At 40.5% G+C, this 17086-nt stretch overlaps 1 protein-coding gene across 1 annotated transcript; it reads left to right on the forward strand.

Annotated features, from left to right (window-relative positions):
* Positions 1–5273: 5273 nt before the first annotated feature.
* LOC308117336 (creatine kinase U-type, mitochondrial-like) lies at positions 5274–16697 on the forward strand. Its single transcript, XM_080476150.1, has 9 exons — positions 5274–5531; positions 7943–8141; positions 9388–9483; positions 9638–9859; positions 10178–10263; positions 12669–12792; positions 13450–13584; positions 13893–14018; positions 15850–16697. The coding sequence occupies exons 1-9, from the start codon at positions 5386–5388 to the stop codon at positions 15961–15963; spliced, it is 1248 nt and encodes a 415-aa protein (XP_080332276.1). The 5' UTR covers positions 5274–5385; the 3' UTR covers positions 15964–16697.
* Positions 16698–17086: the final 389 nt, after the last annotated feature.

Genomic DNA, 17086 nt, shown 5'->3' on the forward strand with positions numbered 1-17086 from the left:
TGCAGCTTGATTTTATTCAGGACTTTGTTTTAGACTTTAACACTGAGTTACTGAGTTTCACCAAGATATTTAAATTGAACGGATCAGAATCTCATTGTGGCATTTAAGATTTGTCTTGTTTGCCTTGCTGAAGATCAAATGTCAGAAAACTGTGAAATTGTCATCTCTTTTCAAAGTGGAGTTGAACTATTTTTATATTCACATACAATTATTATGTATATATTAGTTTGTCCTTGTCATTTATTGCTTTTGAGTAAAAGGGAATGCCTGATAAGTGATTCATTTTGTAAATATGTTGTAATTTGCTGAGGTTTTGTGAATAAATATTAATGTTCTTAATTACTCCATAATCACCCAAACTGATTAATTTCTCTTCTCACCCTTCAAATCTAAACTGGACTTTTGTTGTTACTGACACTTTTTACTCTGGAATTGGGCCTTTGACCAAAGGTCGGGACTCGGGGTGCCAAAACTGTGAAAAACTCAATGCTCTTCTGCTCCATTGGCATCTCGTGTCTTCATTATCTGTTTTATAGCTGCCACATTTCATAAATCAGTTTATGATTCGATCAAGGATTGATACTGATTGACCCAGAAGTGTTTCCTTTAGGTGTGGTTGTTCACTCTAAGCTGGAGTTAGAAATGTGGACTCAAGCAGCGGCTAAAACCACAAATCTGAATTTCTTTAATCTCCGTTGGTTTTTGTGTCCTGAAGCTGCATGAACAGGTTGAAACTGTTTGGACCTGCTAAGAGGTTGTTAATCATTAACTCCTGGACCTTCATTACTACATCAAGGCTAAATGCTTCTTTCATAAAATCTGTATTACACAAGTCCGTTGTTTGCCAGCAACTGCAGCCTTTATTGATGTAGTCTCTATCAACTCTGCAGATCTGAAAACTCAAAAAACAAAAGGTTCACATAGTCTCAGATAAAGCTGCACCAATCTTCTGATGTGTAGTGGGCTGTGACTAAACTGCAGCTTTCTGATCCTGCCACAAATGATTAATTGTTCTGAGGTGTGGACCCTGACTCAATTTCCCCACATGTTTGCCCCTTAAGTGCCTTCATGTTGGCCTCTACTCCCAGAGGCCTTCAGTGACCATTCCCCAGGAGCATGAACCTGCTAGAGCCACTTCCCCTTTGGCATAAAGTCCTGGTGGAGTTCCAGCTGCTTTAATCCCATGAATGCTCTCGGTCTGAGGAAAGTGCCTGTTCACTTTATTATACAAGTGATTTCCTGATGTTACAATATGTAAGCCGCCGGGTTGTGTTTTGAGTTCGTCTAAGCAACCTGCACACATGTGGCTTCACATTAAAGCGAGATCCACTTTGTTCCGCTGTAATAAAACCATAAAATAAGGACACACTCGGGTGAATATTTTATAGGCACCATGTTTAACAGTGTGGATTTATTCTGTGTACTTTTATTATCTTGTATGCAGCAGCCGTGGCACTACAATGCTTCCTTTCAATCGATGGCTTTGTACTTTGTAAACCCATCCCATTTCTTGCTGGAAAGTAATGTGAACTTTGATCTCAGCCCAGTGCAGCAACAGTTATGTGTCTAATCCACAGATTATTTTTTTTTCCCCATATAAGGAGCTCAAACTGGATATAAAACAGTATGGCCCATATTCCTACCATATGTCCTCGAGTCAAATTGTTTGATGCCAGGATTTCATAGTGATCTTGAATATAGATTACAGAATTGACAAATTAAAGCAATTGAGGATTAAAATGCCCCAGATGCTCAACTTGAAGTGATTCCCAATGTGAAAGATCAGTCAGACTCAGCAAGTGTTTAGTCCTCAAAAGTAACTGGAAGTGTTCTTGACCGACATAGTTTTTGTGCAGTATATGAGAGGATGCTGAATCAGCTGTGACTCATCGCTGTGAAGAAGACGCAGCCTCGTGTGTTTATGGTGAAAATAGGGTTTACTGATAGTTCGGGTCTGTGTTGAACGGCGAGATGAGCTGCGCTGCAGGAACCTGTGTGCAGTTGCTCGGCAGTGTGATGTGAACCTTTTCAGTCCTGCAGCTCTGTTCAATGACGCCCTTGAGTATTCCCACCATGCACCTCTCCACCACCGTCAAGGTCCCCAAAATAAACCCTAATTTGACTTCCTGTACAAATCATTTGTGCCTATTGAGCTCCTTTTTTTTTGTGCATTGTGGTGTTGAAATGAAACCCTTTGGAATAGTTTGAATTCATGCTTGTTTAGTTATAAAACAAAACAATATTCCAGATGCATATCAAATTTATACTTTCAGTGTTGGTATTTATCAATTATGCCATCCAACTACAATTCAGCTCGGCTGTACAGTGTTGTGCTTTATAAACAAGCTTCAGTCAAGATTTTTGGTCTGTTATTCAAATTTGAAGCTTTTATACAAAGATGATGGTGTTGGACGACCTTTGTCAGCATACCTTTTGCCTTTTCTTTCATGATCAGGAGCTTCATGCAAAAGTTAATTGGAGATGACATAATATTATACTGGACACAAATAGCTATATTTCATCCCTGGTTAAATTGCCAATGCACAACTTAAAACTATGACAAACGAACTCAGGGATTTCTTTTCTAATTGTGGGAGGCAGCTGGAGCACTGAGGCCACACCTGCACACAACCAGACAATACATGGAAACTCTACACGAGTGAATTTAAACTTTTATGCTTTATAAATAAACCATGTTTTGATTTGAAAAAAGAATAAAACAAGTTTACCACTGTTTTATTAAAACCCTGAAACTTTAAATATTTCAACCTTTGTTTATATGAATCACGAAAAACAAAAGCAGTTTCTCAATGCTTTATATTTCATACACCCAGCCACCTTTCCAGTTAAATCATTAAATCATTAAGTCCTTAAATACCAATTGTAATACTATTAAGAAATGGAAATGCTTTCAACATTTAGTTTTCAATGAAAACAGAATAGATTAACTGACAATAATGAACTGTAAACATAATTTGATGCAGCTTCTATCAAATGTGCAACAGAGCAACATACAGTGAACCCTTGTGCACCACACACTCTTGCTTGTTTTTTAAACTTAATGACTTTTCTCTTTTAATCCTGTGCGAGTGTGTTTAATTTGTTCTGTTGAGCATTTATGCTCAAGACCAAGGGGGACAGTAAGGTTCTATCCATCTGATTTATGGAGATCAGGAGTGTCAAACATAAAGCCTGTGGGCTAAAATCAACCTGCAAGAGGTTTCTGATCTGGCCCACGAAACACATCCATATGCTAATGTCCATTCATAGCCATAGCGCCACCTATTGATAAGAGGAAGTTTAAGGAATTATATTTTCACATATGTACCATGGCCCCAAACTTTGTGATATCGTCCTTGAGAATGGTAGGGATATGAAGCACATCAGGACACACTAAAATGTGTCTCAGAATACGAGAAGATTTAATCTGGACAATAATGAACCATCCGAGGTGGGCATCATTCAGTTGGCTGACACATTACAAGGACTCCGGCAGGTGACATCAATATTTGAGTTCATGCAAAACCTTCCTGATAAGCAGGTTTTAAAACATTACTGTGGAACTTTAACAACACAGCAAATCCAATCATCTTATTGACACAGCTTGAAATTATGCAGAAATGCACTCTGTGGCCTGTTCGCATACCAGAATGGTCAAAATGGGATAAAACCTGTAGGAGGAGAAATGAGGCAAAAACACACACAGAAAACTGGAAAGTAAATTTCTTCCAGCAGTCACACAATTCTATGTCTGTAAAGAGACTAAAAAGGAGGTGAGTAGTTTGTTTTTCCAATCTGGCTGGGGGCGTGGTGTAATTGACAAAAATAACCTCAAATCAATTTCACATCAACTGTACATGTTGGATCAGCTTTCTTCTGACAATTCTGTACACAAATATCTCTACTGTGCAGATATTGTGACTACTCCAAGGATGTAGCACCTGTTGTTACAGAAGCGACAAGGTCAGTATGTTAAACCCTAAAACACTAAAGTTGGGTGATTTTCACTCAGGCAATTATTGACATTTGAGTGAATGCTGATTCTGGGAATTCTTTGCATTTTTTGACTAGTTTCGGCTCCTGCATTCGAACCACTTAGAACCATCAAAGTATCAAAATATGCAGCTTTTTCAGTCATTCTTGCTATGTTGTAACCTTTTATTATCTTTTAGACATTTTTAGAATATTTGAACTTTCCTGTATTTTTCCCCCATGTAAACGGATGAGGAACGTTTTTAAAATTCTTCAGCCTATACCTCTTTAAATCCGTCCACTATTCAGGAAACACTCTCAGTCGGAGTTGGACCCGTTAAATGCTGCTTGCAGCTTTAATTTTATTAATAATACATCAAACTAGTATAGCACTTTTTTGGGCACTCAAAGACGCTTTACATAAAGAAACACAAATAAATCAAAATAAAAGGATACGTTTATGAAAAAGGCTGTGTTTTTGATTTGCCAACGATATGACAATAGCTTCAATATACTTCAATATAAAACCTTAAAATTAATAGATGTTATCATGGGTTCAAACAGGAATGTTATACTTATTATTTTTCATGTACTTACGCATGGAACGTGTTGGATGAACCCTTATTAAAGAGATTTGTACAGCCGATTTCACTATCTTGTCATGCTCCTTAATGGTCTTTTGCCACTACCGGAAGTCAGAGCTCATTGTGTTTTTATATATCTATGGATTCTGGGTTCTACTGTATCTGTTATGCTGCCATGAATGATCGCTACCTCGCTGCTATCAAACTAGCCATGCTGTCAGAGTGAGTTTGAAGAGCATGCATAATTTAATTTTACTGTATGTTGTACCACAATTGGTCTTATGTTGAGATAAAATGTTTGGTTTTGTGACAACATAGACAGTTTCATCATGTATAATCTGCCACAAAAAGAAAAAAAAATGAATTTAAAGGTTTGTCCGGCACTATTTCAAGATTAAATTGGGTTGTATGTGGTCCCTGAAATAAAATGTTGGACACTACGATCTGGATTGACCCGTATCTAGAAAAATAAATATAATATAGATTATTTTTATTTATTCTTGAGGGGAACAGAGATCAAATTTAAAATATAACCTGCATAGGAATGACACTAGAGAGTCACGTCTTAGTAAAATATCACAGGTTACAGATGGAGTTTAATTCTCTTCCTTTTAGGTGTGTTTAGTCACAGACAGGTCCAACAGGAGGCGGTTTTATTGTGAAGGCTGGACATGACTTCCGCTCCCCTCCTTGCTCGAGCAGCTACTCTTCATCATCATTCCTCCAGAGGCTCAGCAGGCTCCAGCTCTCGTACTTCATCCTCTCCAAACCGGACGTCTCCATCCGACACCTGCAGAGAAGGTTGAACCAAAAAAATAAAAAATAAAAAATGGCAAGCAGCTTCTCCAGGATTTTGTCCTCCAAACGGAACCTCGGGATCCTGTCGGTGGTTGGAGGCTCCCTGACCGCCGGGCTTCTCCTCCACCGGGAGCATGTCAGCGCCGGGGCCCCGGTCCGCCGCAGCTACCCCGCCAGGTAACCGCTCCACCCCGCTGCTCCGTCCGGACAGGCACCGTCACACACCTTCATAACACCGCTCCTCTCAGTCACATGAAAGTTTATTGTCGTTTTATTACTATTATTGTCATGTAATCCCCACGAAAACTCAACAAAATATCTGTCACGTCTTGTTTGCAAATCAGCTAATTAAGCTTGTTAACCTCATAACGGTTTTTATAACGTTTTTATTTGTAAAAAAAAAGAAAAAGAAAAAAAAAGAAAGAACATATCTAACAATGCGTATTACTGATAATAAGACACCCTTTATAAAAATGACATGGTTCGAGCAATATTTTATTAATTTATAGAGCAATGATATTAAAATGAGATAGACGTCATTTAAAAAAACATAAAAAGAATAAAAAACGAAAGCGAACATCACACATTAGTGTCACGGTCATACTAATTATCTGAATGTGCTTGAGAGAGAAAGAGCTAGAAACGTGTCTCACACACACACACACACACACACACACACACACACACACACACACACACACACATAGAGAGAGAGAGAGAGAGCTAAAAAGACCCATAACGCACCTCTTGTGTGTGTGTGTGTGTGTGTGTGTGTGTGTGTGTGTGTGTGTGTGTGTGTGTGTGTGTGTGTGTGTGTGTGTGTGTTTTAGAGAGAGAGCTAATAAATGTGTGTCCACACCATACAGATATATAAACCACTGTAATGTATGACCAAACTGCTTCAGTCTGACGGATTAAAAGAAGCGAGGAGCTGCCTACGTGCCCCACCACACGCCTGCCTGCCTTATAGAGCAGCTCTTGGAGATTAGTAAAACCTTATCTGTTTGCTCAGATATAAAACGTTGCCCCATGTTATCAGCCGGTCATACAAACGTTGACGAGTTCCAGAGATTTCACTCTCAGCACGGTTACCTGTTGCAAACGATACTGACTTTCAAATAGAGTCCACATTGATTTTAACATAATGTCAACTGCTCACTGTCACTGTCTTAATTGACATAAATCCTCTTCCTCTAATCTTAATAGTTGCTGATCATCAGGGGTGTAAAGTGCTGAGTAGCAGTGTACTTTTACTTATACTTCAGTACATTCTAAGCAATGAGAACAGCTGTACTTGAGTGTAAATTTGCATTATCTGTAGACGTCTGCTTTATTCTTGCATATTTCATCACTAACGTACGTCCATTCATCCTTCCTGTTGGGCAAATGTGGAACTTGAAGGTGGCGCGTCGTCATCCTCTGAATCTGTTGAAGACACAAACAAAAATCTCAAACATTGTGATCATTATGTGATTCTGCCAGGCACACCTTGTCGCAGTGCAACTCAGTGTTTTTAATAGATGGCCTTTAAAATGCAGGAATTTTCTATTATCCCTTTGATCCTTTTACTTTTAGACACATTTCCTGTTTGTACCAGTTAGACTGAGGTGTCAACAAACATCCCCAAAAGGTTGAATACACACAGGAGATCGCTCATCTGCAAGTCTAAATATTATGAACTACTTTTTTTTTTTTTTTTAAGGGGGGGGGGGGGGGGGGGGGTAACTGCTGTTCACAATTTTTTCACTGGGGCTGCACTTTTTTTTCATTTTTTTTTCTTAATTATTGTAAGATTAGCCAAAATAATATAAGTAAAGGCTGCAGAAATCATGAGTAGTGACAGGATGTTTTCAACTTTACTCTAAAGATAAATCACTGCAGCAAAGAAGATTTCAGGTTGCACTTAAAATAATGACATTTAATGAGGAATTCTGTTCGACAGTCATTCAATGTGAACATTTCAGCTTTAGTTTTTCTTGCACTGAACTCGGGGTTGAATGTTAAGTTGTCGGCATCTCTCGGTTATAGTGGTCATTTTACTCAACTGAACGCAAACGAGTTTGTTTGAGTTTGCATTCCCATATCGTCGCTGTTACTTCTTGGTTAAAATGTCTTTTCCTGACTTATCTTTTGACAGACAACAGAAAATGGGAACACATAAGCCACTTAGCCGGTGCTGCTTCTGCAGTTTTAGCTTTTGTCACGTCAAACAGAGCTTCCCTCGGTCCTCAGCTTGATAACGTTCCTGACAGCAGTTATTTGTGTTTGGATATGGCCTGCCCCAAAGCCCAAACACTCATTTAAACGATTGGGGTAGTTTTAAGCAGGATTAATGTACTAATAATATATGGTGCCAAAGTGAATAAAGGTGCATTTTGTGAAGATTCAAATGCTGAACACAGTACAGTAGCTGTGCTGCCTGCTAATTAATTTGTTTGCGTTAATAAGCACTCTAAGGTAAATGGCTCGCGTGAACTTCCTCGAAGAAGTCGGTCCAGTCATGACCTGTGTGCAGCCTGCTTCTGTGCAGCCTGCTTCAAATATGTCCTCTCAAAGATTAATGTTCTCTATCCCGTGTATTTGTCCAGCGCGGAGTACCCTGACCTGCGCAAACACAACAACTGCATGGCCAGTAACCTGACACCTGCCATCTATGCCAAGCTGTGTGATAAAGTCACTCCCAATGGTTATACGCTGGACGCAGCCATCCAGACGGGCGTGGACAACCCCGGACACCCCTTCATTAAGACTGTGGGCATGGTGGCAGGAGATGAGGAGTCCTACGAGGTGAGGTGGTCGTACTTTAGGTTTTCTTTTGTGCAAGTGTTCAACATAAACAATAAACCAAAAAGAAAAAAGAAAAAAACTCATCAACATTTACTGAGAAATGAATCACTTATGCAGTCGTACTCCCACATCAGCCTTTCTAAACTTCCCTCCCTGTCCTGTTTCAGAAGAAGGAGCATTACAGCTGCAGAGGCAGAGTCAGAGCAGGGCCACTTCTTTTGGGATTGCTCATAATCCAGCTATAATAAGTGGCCTGCTACATTCCAATTTTTACTTCAGGATTACATTGAGAGCACACACTGTTATGCCCGACTTCTGATTGAAGACTGAATTTCTTTTATTGTGACATTGAAAGGGTTAGCCAGTTCTTCGTCACAGTCAGTAAGCCCCTCCCCACAGGGCTGTGATGATGATGTTAGTGAACCTTCACATCCAGTCACTTACAAAACAACTGCATGTCGTGAAACAAAGGCAGAGTTTATATCATCGAGCTCATTCAAAACACTCATGTTGATATTTATGCTGATCAGTTTCTCACTCAGTAACTTAAAATGAAAAGCTGCAAACATACTTTTCGTTTGCCGTTCAAATCTAAACTAGAACCTTTATCTCGGACGTGGTTGTAGTTCTCTTTGGAAACAACACAGTTTTGAATGTTCTTCACTCAACGTCACAAGGTCTTCATACTCCAGTTTTGCTAAAATTGTCCTACTCGTCTGCCAGACCCTCTTGAGTTTGGCCAGTTTACATGTGAAATGTCTGCATTCTGTTCAGGAACCTTCAAAAATCAGAAGTGCACAGACTGCAATTGTTTGAATATGTTTTTGTGCTTCTTTATACTCGGCCCACTTCGATTTTAAACAGCCTTGCTGTCCATGCTGCTTATAAAGCACTCCTATGGCATGATTGATGCCACCACCATGCTTTCTTTAGGAACGGCATTAACGTAGTAATCAGCAGTTCATTTGAAAATGAGATGAATTGTCATGAAGGAATAAATCACATAGTGCGGTTGTGAAGCGTTATCAGTCTTCTGAGTTGTTCTTTACGTCCACCTTGATGGTTCCTCGGGTAGCGATGGCCACCTCAAGGAAAGAGTCACTTAATTATTCATTTGAATAATGATAGTTATAGTTATGACCAGCAGTTGGTGGTCACCCTACAGTTTAACTGGGACAATCTTCTAAACTTGTGTATTTATATTACAATCTTTCATCTTTATTTAGAATCTGGGTATTTTGTGCAGGTATTCGGTGATTTGCTGGACCCAATCATCAGAGAGAGACACAATGGCTACGACCCCCACAACATGAAGCACCCGACTGACCTGGAGGCCAGCAAGGTAACGCTCTCGCTTACAACATATACATATGTACCTCCGAGATGGATATGCAGATCTTTTGTATCGCTTCATTATATTTGACTTCTTTAACTTAAATCTTGGGATATTTGAATATTCAATTCATACTTTTTTTCTCTGCATGTCTATATTTCAGATTCATTCCGGCCTGTTCGATGAGCGCTACGTGCTGTCGTCCAGAGTGAGGACGGGCCGCAGTATCCGCGGGCTGAGCCTCCCCCCCGCCTGCACCCGGGCAGAACGCAGGGAGGTGGAGAGAGTGGTGGTGGACGCCCTGAGCGGTCTGAAGGGCGACTTGACTGGAAAGTACTACAGTCTCACCCAAATGACAGATAAGGAGCAGCAACAGCTCATTGATGTAAGTTCTTTAGAAACACTGTTACGTGTCTGCTCTCTGGCATCAGTAATATATAGTCTTTTTTCCAAATGTATTTTAATATTTCAACATTTAGATTAGGCAAAACCATCGCTGTGGTTTTTGGTCAATTTCCCAGAAACAAATAGAAGTCAATGTAAGGTGGCAGACATGAGCGTGTGCCTCTGACAGTAATGCTTGTTTTGAGGAAATAATAACTTAACTCTTTGCTGTTTGTATTTAGGATTTCTTATCACTGATTTTGCAAAAGAAACGTTTGAAAAAAAGTCTTAACACAAGTGTTTTCTCTGCGCACAATAGGACCACTTCCTCTTTGACAAGCCTGTGTCCCCACTCCTGACCTGTGCGGGCATGGCTCGTGACTGGCCCGATGCCCGGGGCATTTGGTAAGTGGATGGATATGATAACGTCTTATCGAACTGCATCGCATCGTCTATTTCTGTCCATGGCCCAGTGGAGCCACCGGCTGGGCCTGTTTCTAACCAGGGGGTCAGGGGGCTCCTTGACAAGTGTGTCAGGCGTCACAAGAGAACCAAAGATTTTCTTGGTCAGAGCTTGTCACAAATAGATTTGCACAGTTAGGGACAGAGACTGTCCTGCTTGGAGTTTGCATGTTGTCTCTTGTGCGTAGGTTTTGTCAGCAGCCTCCTCCAATTTCCTCCTTCGGTGTAAAATCCTGCTTTTGAGGCTAAACCTGTGAACGTGAGGGTTTGTGACTGTTTCTCTGTGTTTGAGCTGTGGGAACAAGACGGCCTGTCTTGGCCTATAATTAGCGAGAATCCGTTCAAATCTACCACAACAGTATCTTTTTTCAATCCATTTCTAAAGCTGGTACTTATTGTTATTATTGCTTTAATTACACAAATGGACTTATTAGAGGAGAAAGTATAATTAGATTAATCAGTTCATCAGTTCATTGTTAACCATGTATAAGTCCTGTGACGGCCGGTCCTCTTGTGAGAGGGGGGAGAGGAGGTATAGAGGATAAATGGATGGATGAATGACTGTATAGAGGATTTTATTTCTATTCTAAAGTAAACTTATGAGTTGTTGGTTTTTTTTTTACCATTTATTCTTGAGAATTAATCTTCATTTTCCCAAGTTGCTGTTTGTGCACCAATAACTGTTTTGAGTAAATATTTTAGGACATTTTTGCTTCTTTTTTCAATTATTCTGATCTTAGATTCTCTCTTTCTTGGAATTTTGCCAGAGGAATGAATAGTAAGAACCTCCAGGGTTTGAAATAATCATTTCCTCCACTGAACCTACTAAAAAGGTTCTACGTATAATTACTCAACTTAATTTGTCCCTTTGTTGTAAATGAGGCTCTTCTTCTTTGCTTGGTTTTTAAGAGTTTAGAGTTTTGTAAACAAATGTTCGAGATCATAAAAGCCTTTCTCTGAAATTGTTTGTGTTGAGTGCATCTCAGCCTTTAGTTGTATTACTTACGTCAGGCCTCGCTGCATTGCTGGGCTGTGGTGGAGGTGTATTGGCTTTGCCGACGTTGCTTCCTCAGCATTGAGTTTCCGAGTGTACCCAGGAATAGCCAAATGCAGCTCCTCGGCCAGCCAAAATCAATCAGCAGCCTCCCTTTTTGTTCCCCCTGCCAGCCTGTCCTCTCCTTAATAATTCACCTTCCCTTCATTACTCCATCATCTCTTCTTTCAGGTGTACTGGCAGCTTTCTTTGTTTCTGCCTCTCACTTTTCTCATTCTCCTTTCTTTTTTTCTGCCCTCCCCTTAGGTTCTGTTCTACTTTCCTTCTTTTCTGCTTCATTTTCCCTCTCTCAGTTAGTCTACCTTACTATTTTTTATTTGACTCACTCTTCATGAACATTGTGTGTTGCTGCTGTCCTGGCTTTTCCTTCTGTTTGCCCTCAAGCTTTCACCTTCATTCAAATGTCCAACAATCTTAAGAAGGTCAGTGGGAAGACAAAGCCTCTTTATTGGCTCAGAGGTGCCTCATGTGTCTCATTTTGTGATTAGAAATGTACAGTAGACTCGTCAATACTTCACATTGAGATTCACAGCAGGAAGGAATTGGACAACACTGTATGGATAGCATCATTGCATTCTTCCAGTATCACTCTTCTCTGTATTTTAGGTTATAGATGATCTAAGACAGGGAATTCGCACAAAGGGAAGGTTTGGATAAAGGTCAGAACTGCTAATAATAAAGGGCTGAATTGAAATGTCGACAAAGATGCTGTCATTGTGAAATATAGATTAACAACTCGGATATTTCTTCATTGAGGAATCAGCCCCTAGATGAGCGAGCACGAGCAGGCTGGGGAATCTATTCAATCATCTCTGTGTGTCCATCCATCATCTTTACCTGCTGTGTCCCAACGAAGGTCGCAAAGCTCGAAGCTACTGCTAACAGCTAACTGCGCCTATCAGAGCGAACAGTGGGCCAGAGGCAGGATACGCTCTGGACAGAGCAGTTCTCACTTCTACAGTAAAAAGTATAAGAATGCAAATATGCATCTGTTTTCTCTGTGGCTGACATAATCCAGATTTCCAGCCAACATTCAACTCGTTTTAGGCATCTGCAGAAGTAAATGGAAGTTTTTTTTCCTCTCGTAAAGCATAAGTCACCAATGTGTTATAATTTAAAGATAAAGTGAAGATCTATATAAAGAATATCATCTTTACTGTGCAGCAGGATCAATTCTTCCTTCCTGGTGTTCTTGATAGTGGCGATGGTTTAAAAACACGGCCAGACAACCATCGCCCAGAAGGAGCAGTACTTTGGAGCCCATTAGAACTGTAATAACTTAGTGTTTGTGCAGGCACAACAACGAGAAGACTTTCCTGATTTGGGTCAATGAAGAGGACCACACCAGGGTCATCTCCATGGAGAAGGGAGGCAACATGAAGAGGGTCTTTGAAAGGTTCTGCAGAGGCCTGAAGGAGGTAAGACTGTGTTTTGTAAGCAAAAGGGTTAATTAGGGAGTTTTAAAATGGTCAGATTTATAAAGCTTAGGAGAGTAGAGTAAAACATGTTTAAGTCTAATCAGATTTTCCCCTCATTGTAAAATGAGTGTCCAGTGCAGCATAAAAAAAAGTCACAGCAACTAATCTGATGCACGGCCTCATATTGGCTGATTTGATATAGATCGTGAGTCTTGTAGTGGAGAACGGAGGACTGTTGGGTGGTTGCATTTAGACGGCTGCACGGACCTAATAAACTAAAGTAGAGGACCATAATCCTGACTAAACACACGTCTGCAGCTATTGTTTCCATAAGTAAATAAGCAGCTTGCACCAATGTTCAGCCCACTTGACATACCACAGCACAATTTACAAATATGAGCATGCAAACATTCATTTTTTTTATTGAAGTTGTCCAAGTATCCCATTTGAGAACGAGCAAAGCTGAAACGCTCCACAGCGCAGTCACCACCACAGTCACCACAGTGCACCCGAGTTCAATTAACAGTCCTACACATAAACAACTCCCCAGTGTCCAGAGCTGCTAACAGTCCATTATGACTAAAAAGAAGAACTTTTAGAGGCTTGTTAACGGTGCCTCAGATTGTATTTATTTTGATCTGTTTGTCTTCCGCTCAGGTGGAGCATCTGATCCAGGAGAGGGGATGGGAGTTCATGTGGAACGAGAGGCTTGGTTACATCCTCACCTGCCCCTCCAACCTGGGCACAGGACTCCGGGCTGGAGTCCACGTCAAACTGCCCCTGCTCGGCAAGGTAACGCAGCACTGGAAATGGTAGAAAGTGAAGACTAAAAACTCTTTCATTCTTATTTGTTTCAAATCATCTAGAATTTTGACGGTGAAAGAGGCAAAAACCAAAAAAAAGAAAAAGACGTTTGAAAGTGATGTTTTACTGCAATTTCTTTGAGCTTTAATTATCATGTTGACACGGGACTAAGCTGTTAATTAAAGATGTCTTTTGTTATTTGTTTTGGTATAGGTGTACCTGCTGGGGAATAATTGCTGATATCTTGTATAAATCTAAAAGTTAGTTTCACTAAACTCCTCTCACTTACCTCTCAGGATGCCCGCTTCAGTAAGATCCTGGACAACCTGCGTCTGCAGAAACGAGGAACAGGCGGTGTGGACACCGCTGCCGTGGGCGGTACCTTCGACATCTCCAACCTGGATCGCCTGGGGCAGTCTGAGGTAGGAAGACCTCGCTATAAACACAGAGCTGGGAATCGGCTGGATATGGAGATGTTGCTGACTTTAGAGAGGCATGGTGTTGATATATTGGCTGAGATCCATGTAAACACTTTGGCTAACAGTCAACACTGTTTACAAACGGTTCCAAACTGAGATAAAGAAAGGGTGAATGGAAGTAGAGTCTGTGGAGTGTGATGGGTGGATAATCACACAACATGGAGAATAACTGAGGTTGAACCTTGGTAGCACAGATCACACTTACATGTTGGTAAATCACCATGATGCCACTGATTCACAAGAGTGGTAATGAAAGCACCAACGGGTCGGTGTTCCTGTTATTTAAATGTACATTTCTGGAAATGGCCTCTATTGTTTTTATATTTTCATCAGCCTATTCTGATGACAGACCAGGGATTTTGCATGTTAAGTGACTAATGATCAACCTTAATCAACAAAGTCATTGCTCTGAGCTCCACTGCACCGCAGTTCACGTTTTGTTGAATTATATACAGTAACAATGAATAACTACATTACTGGGGTACACATTGAGTACACAAAGAGCAATAGAGATCCTTGGACAGAGTGTACTTGCAGTGTGTCTCTGGTCCATCATGTCCTCAGTTCTGCTGTCATGATTGTGTGTTCGATTCACACACGTCCACGACAATGGAGCAGTTCTCTATTGTCGTGAGTGAGTGTGGTTGCATATATTACTCGCATCAAACGGGGGAGTGGAGTATCTGCAGCACAAATTACCACTCAGTTCAGTGCAGATGTTCATCACATTGTATATACAATATCGCTTATCAATTAAAAGAGTGTGTGGCCCCCGGCCTGCTCTTTGGTGCTCTGTCACCCACACTGGTGATCATTTGAGCGAGGAGGAACTTCAATGTGGGGCCACTGAGTCAAGAAACAGGAGTGAAGTGGGAAAAAGATAACGACTCTGTTTCAGCAAGTCTCAGGAGATAAAGTCACGATACATGTACAGTACCAGAGAATAGATTGCAAAAAAATTCAATTCAATCTATTGTGCCATCTTGCAGTAACTAAACCATTGTCATTGTAATGATCTGCAAATGTTTCCACTGTTACAGCAGTTTCTTTGTAATGGCCGTTAGTCATTCTATGTGTAGTTTCCCGAATTTCCTCAAATGATTCTTTCAGGGACCTTGACACATATCGTATCACTCCTCAACTCTCACATACATACTTTGTCTCACCACACCTTATTTTTGAATGCCACACTTCCTGTTGTTTTTCACAATTTAATATGGTATTCATAACAGCCATTGGATCGATATAGGCAATATAAGTATTACTGTTCTTGTGCTAAATAGATGCTTTAGACTTGAAAGATTTAGTAGATCTTCATATGTAGTCTGTAACGGTTACAACTGTACAGACATGATTTTGCACTAGAGCTTATTTCACCACTTTAATTAATCTTCCTCACAACTAAAACAAATTGTTTTAAAAATGTGTTTCATGTAATTGCTAATAGTTACGCAAAATCTTATTTTGTGTCATTATCCATTGCAAATTAAGTACAAATATCATAAATCTTCTTGCAGGATATTTCTGAAGACTAAATTAGAAAATCAACACATTTATTTATTTTAAAATCACTTTAATTAATAAAACATTTGTGTGGGCCACATGTTATCTGGAATTTCACCGAATTCTGTGTTGTAAAACGTCATATGATGGTTTTGTAAAGAGATATTTAATTTAAATGTGAACATTTAGTCAGAGACTCAATGACGATTGTGTGCTTTTCAATGTCCCATTAGCGATGACAGCAGTAAAACATGAAGTGTCCCTCCCTCAGGTCCAGCTGGTGCAGACCGTGATTGATGGCGTCAACTACCTAATTGAGTGTGAGAAGAGGCTGGAGAAGGGCCAGGACATCAAGGTTCCCGCTCCCATCAAGCTGTTCAAGTAGATTCTGATCTGATTCTTTATCTGCACACACAAACACAGCTCTGGGCACACACTCATGCACAAACACATCATCCTGTGCCCATAGATATTACAAATATCTATGTCATTTATTACTCCTCTTTATCTAACCGCCCCTCCCCGCCCCACCATGTACCTTACTCTACTATAACCTACCTATTTACAAGTGGCTTTTCTGGCTAAACCCAGTGTAAGTCCTACGATACTGCATTCGGCTTTGCACAGTTCAGCGAACGTTGAAGCCCTGTTCTAATATGGCAGTACAGATCAGTAAAGATGTGCAAACTGCGGCTTGTTGCAATGGAGTGAAGATGCTTGGCTGCATGACCAAATACTATCTACGGCTCTGCTCCCAAACACACGCCTCGGCCCACCAAACAAGGCTTCACTCCTGTCGCATGTACTATACTCAGGCCCCACCTCTCCCTCCATTCCTGTGTGTTGATTGGTCTATTATCTGGTGCTTGTGTCGTCCATCCATTGGTCCATTCTTGATTGTGTGTACATAGTTTCTCTTCACCGTATTGATTGGATTTGAATGTAGATGAATGATGAGACATGTTGCTCTGTCGCTGGTTTGAATGATTGATGACACACTGGATTTCAGAGGTAATGACTCACAGTAGTCATGTCGAGTTCTGTACTGTACGCTATGAAGCTCATTACTGAATGTCACACTGTAATGTCTTTTATTAAAGAAAACATCTATTTAACAGTACCTGCTCCTGTTTTTCTCTTACTTCTCCACCGAGTGTTCCACCTTCTACGTCGGGTTTACCTCGGTCCTGGTTGCTGGTACCGATTCCAGAGAACCAGAGTCACTAGTGAGATTCAAATTGTGTTTTTGAACTGTAGGAGGAAAACCAGATTAAATGGAAAACTGACACACAGGGAGAACTTTCAAGCTCTGTGTGCAGAGCAGAACCTTCAGCCAGGACGTGATCGAGGGTCTTCTTACTGTCAGATGAGAGTTTTCTGCATCAACGTGACACCCAAGCCTCAAGTAACCATGGCAACTAAGTCTGCAGGTCATGATTGCTGTAAACACAGTTGAATACTGCCATGTGACAACACTTAAGTCTGAAACTGTTTTATGCTTGATAGGT

The sequence above is a fragment of the Lipophrys pholis genome (assembly GCF_963383615.2).
Source record: "Lipophrys pholis genome assembly, chromosome: 11".
Taxonomy (NCBI): Eukaryota; Metazoa; Chordata; class Actinopteri; order Blenniiformes; family Blenniidae; genus Lipophrys; species Lipophrys pholis.

Bases quoted from the DNA above. Each gene is read 5' to 3' on its own strand.
- LOC308117336 (XM_080476150.1), top strand. From the start codon at position 5,386: ATGGCAAGCAGCTTCTCCAGGATTTTGTCCTCCAAACGGAACCTCGGG. The intron at 8,142-9,387 runs GTGAGGTGGTCG...TATTTTGTGCAG, and splicing joins GAGATGAGGAGTCCTACGAG to GTATTCGGTGATTTGCTGGA. The intron at 10,264-12,668 runs GTAAGTGGATGG...GTGTTTGTGCAG, and splicing joins CCCGATGCCCGGGGCATTTG to GCACAACAACGAGAAGACTT.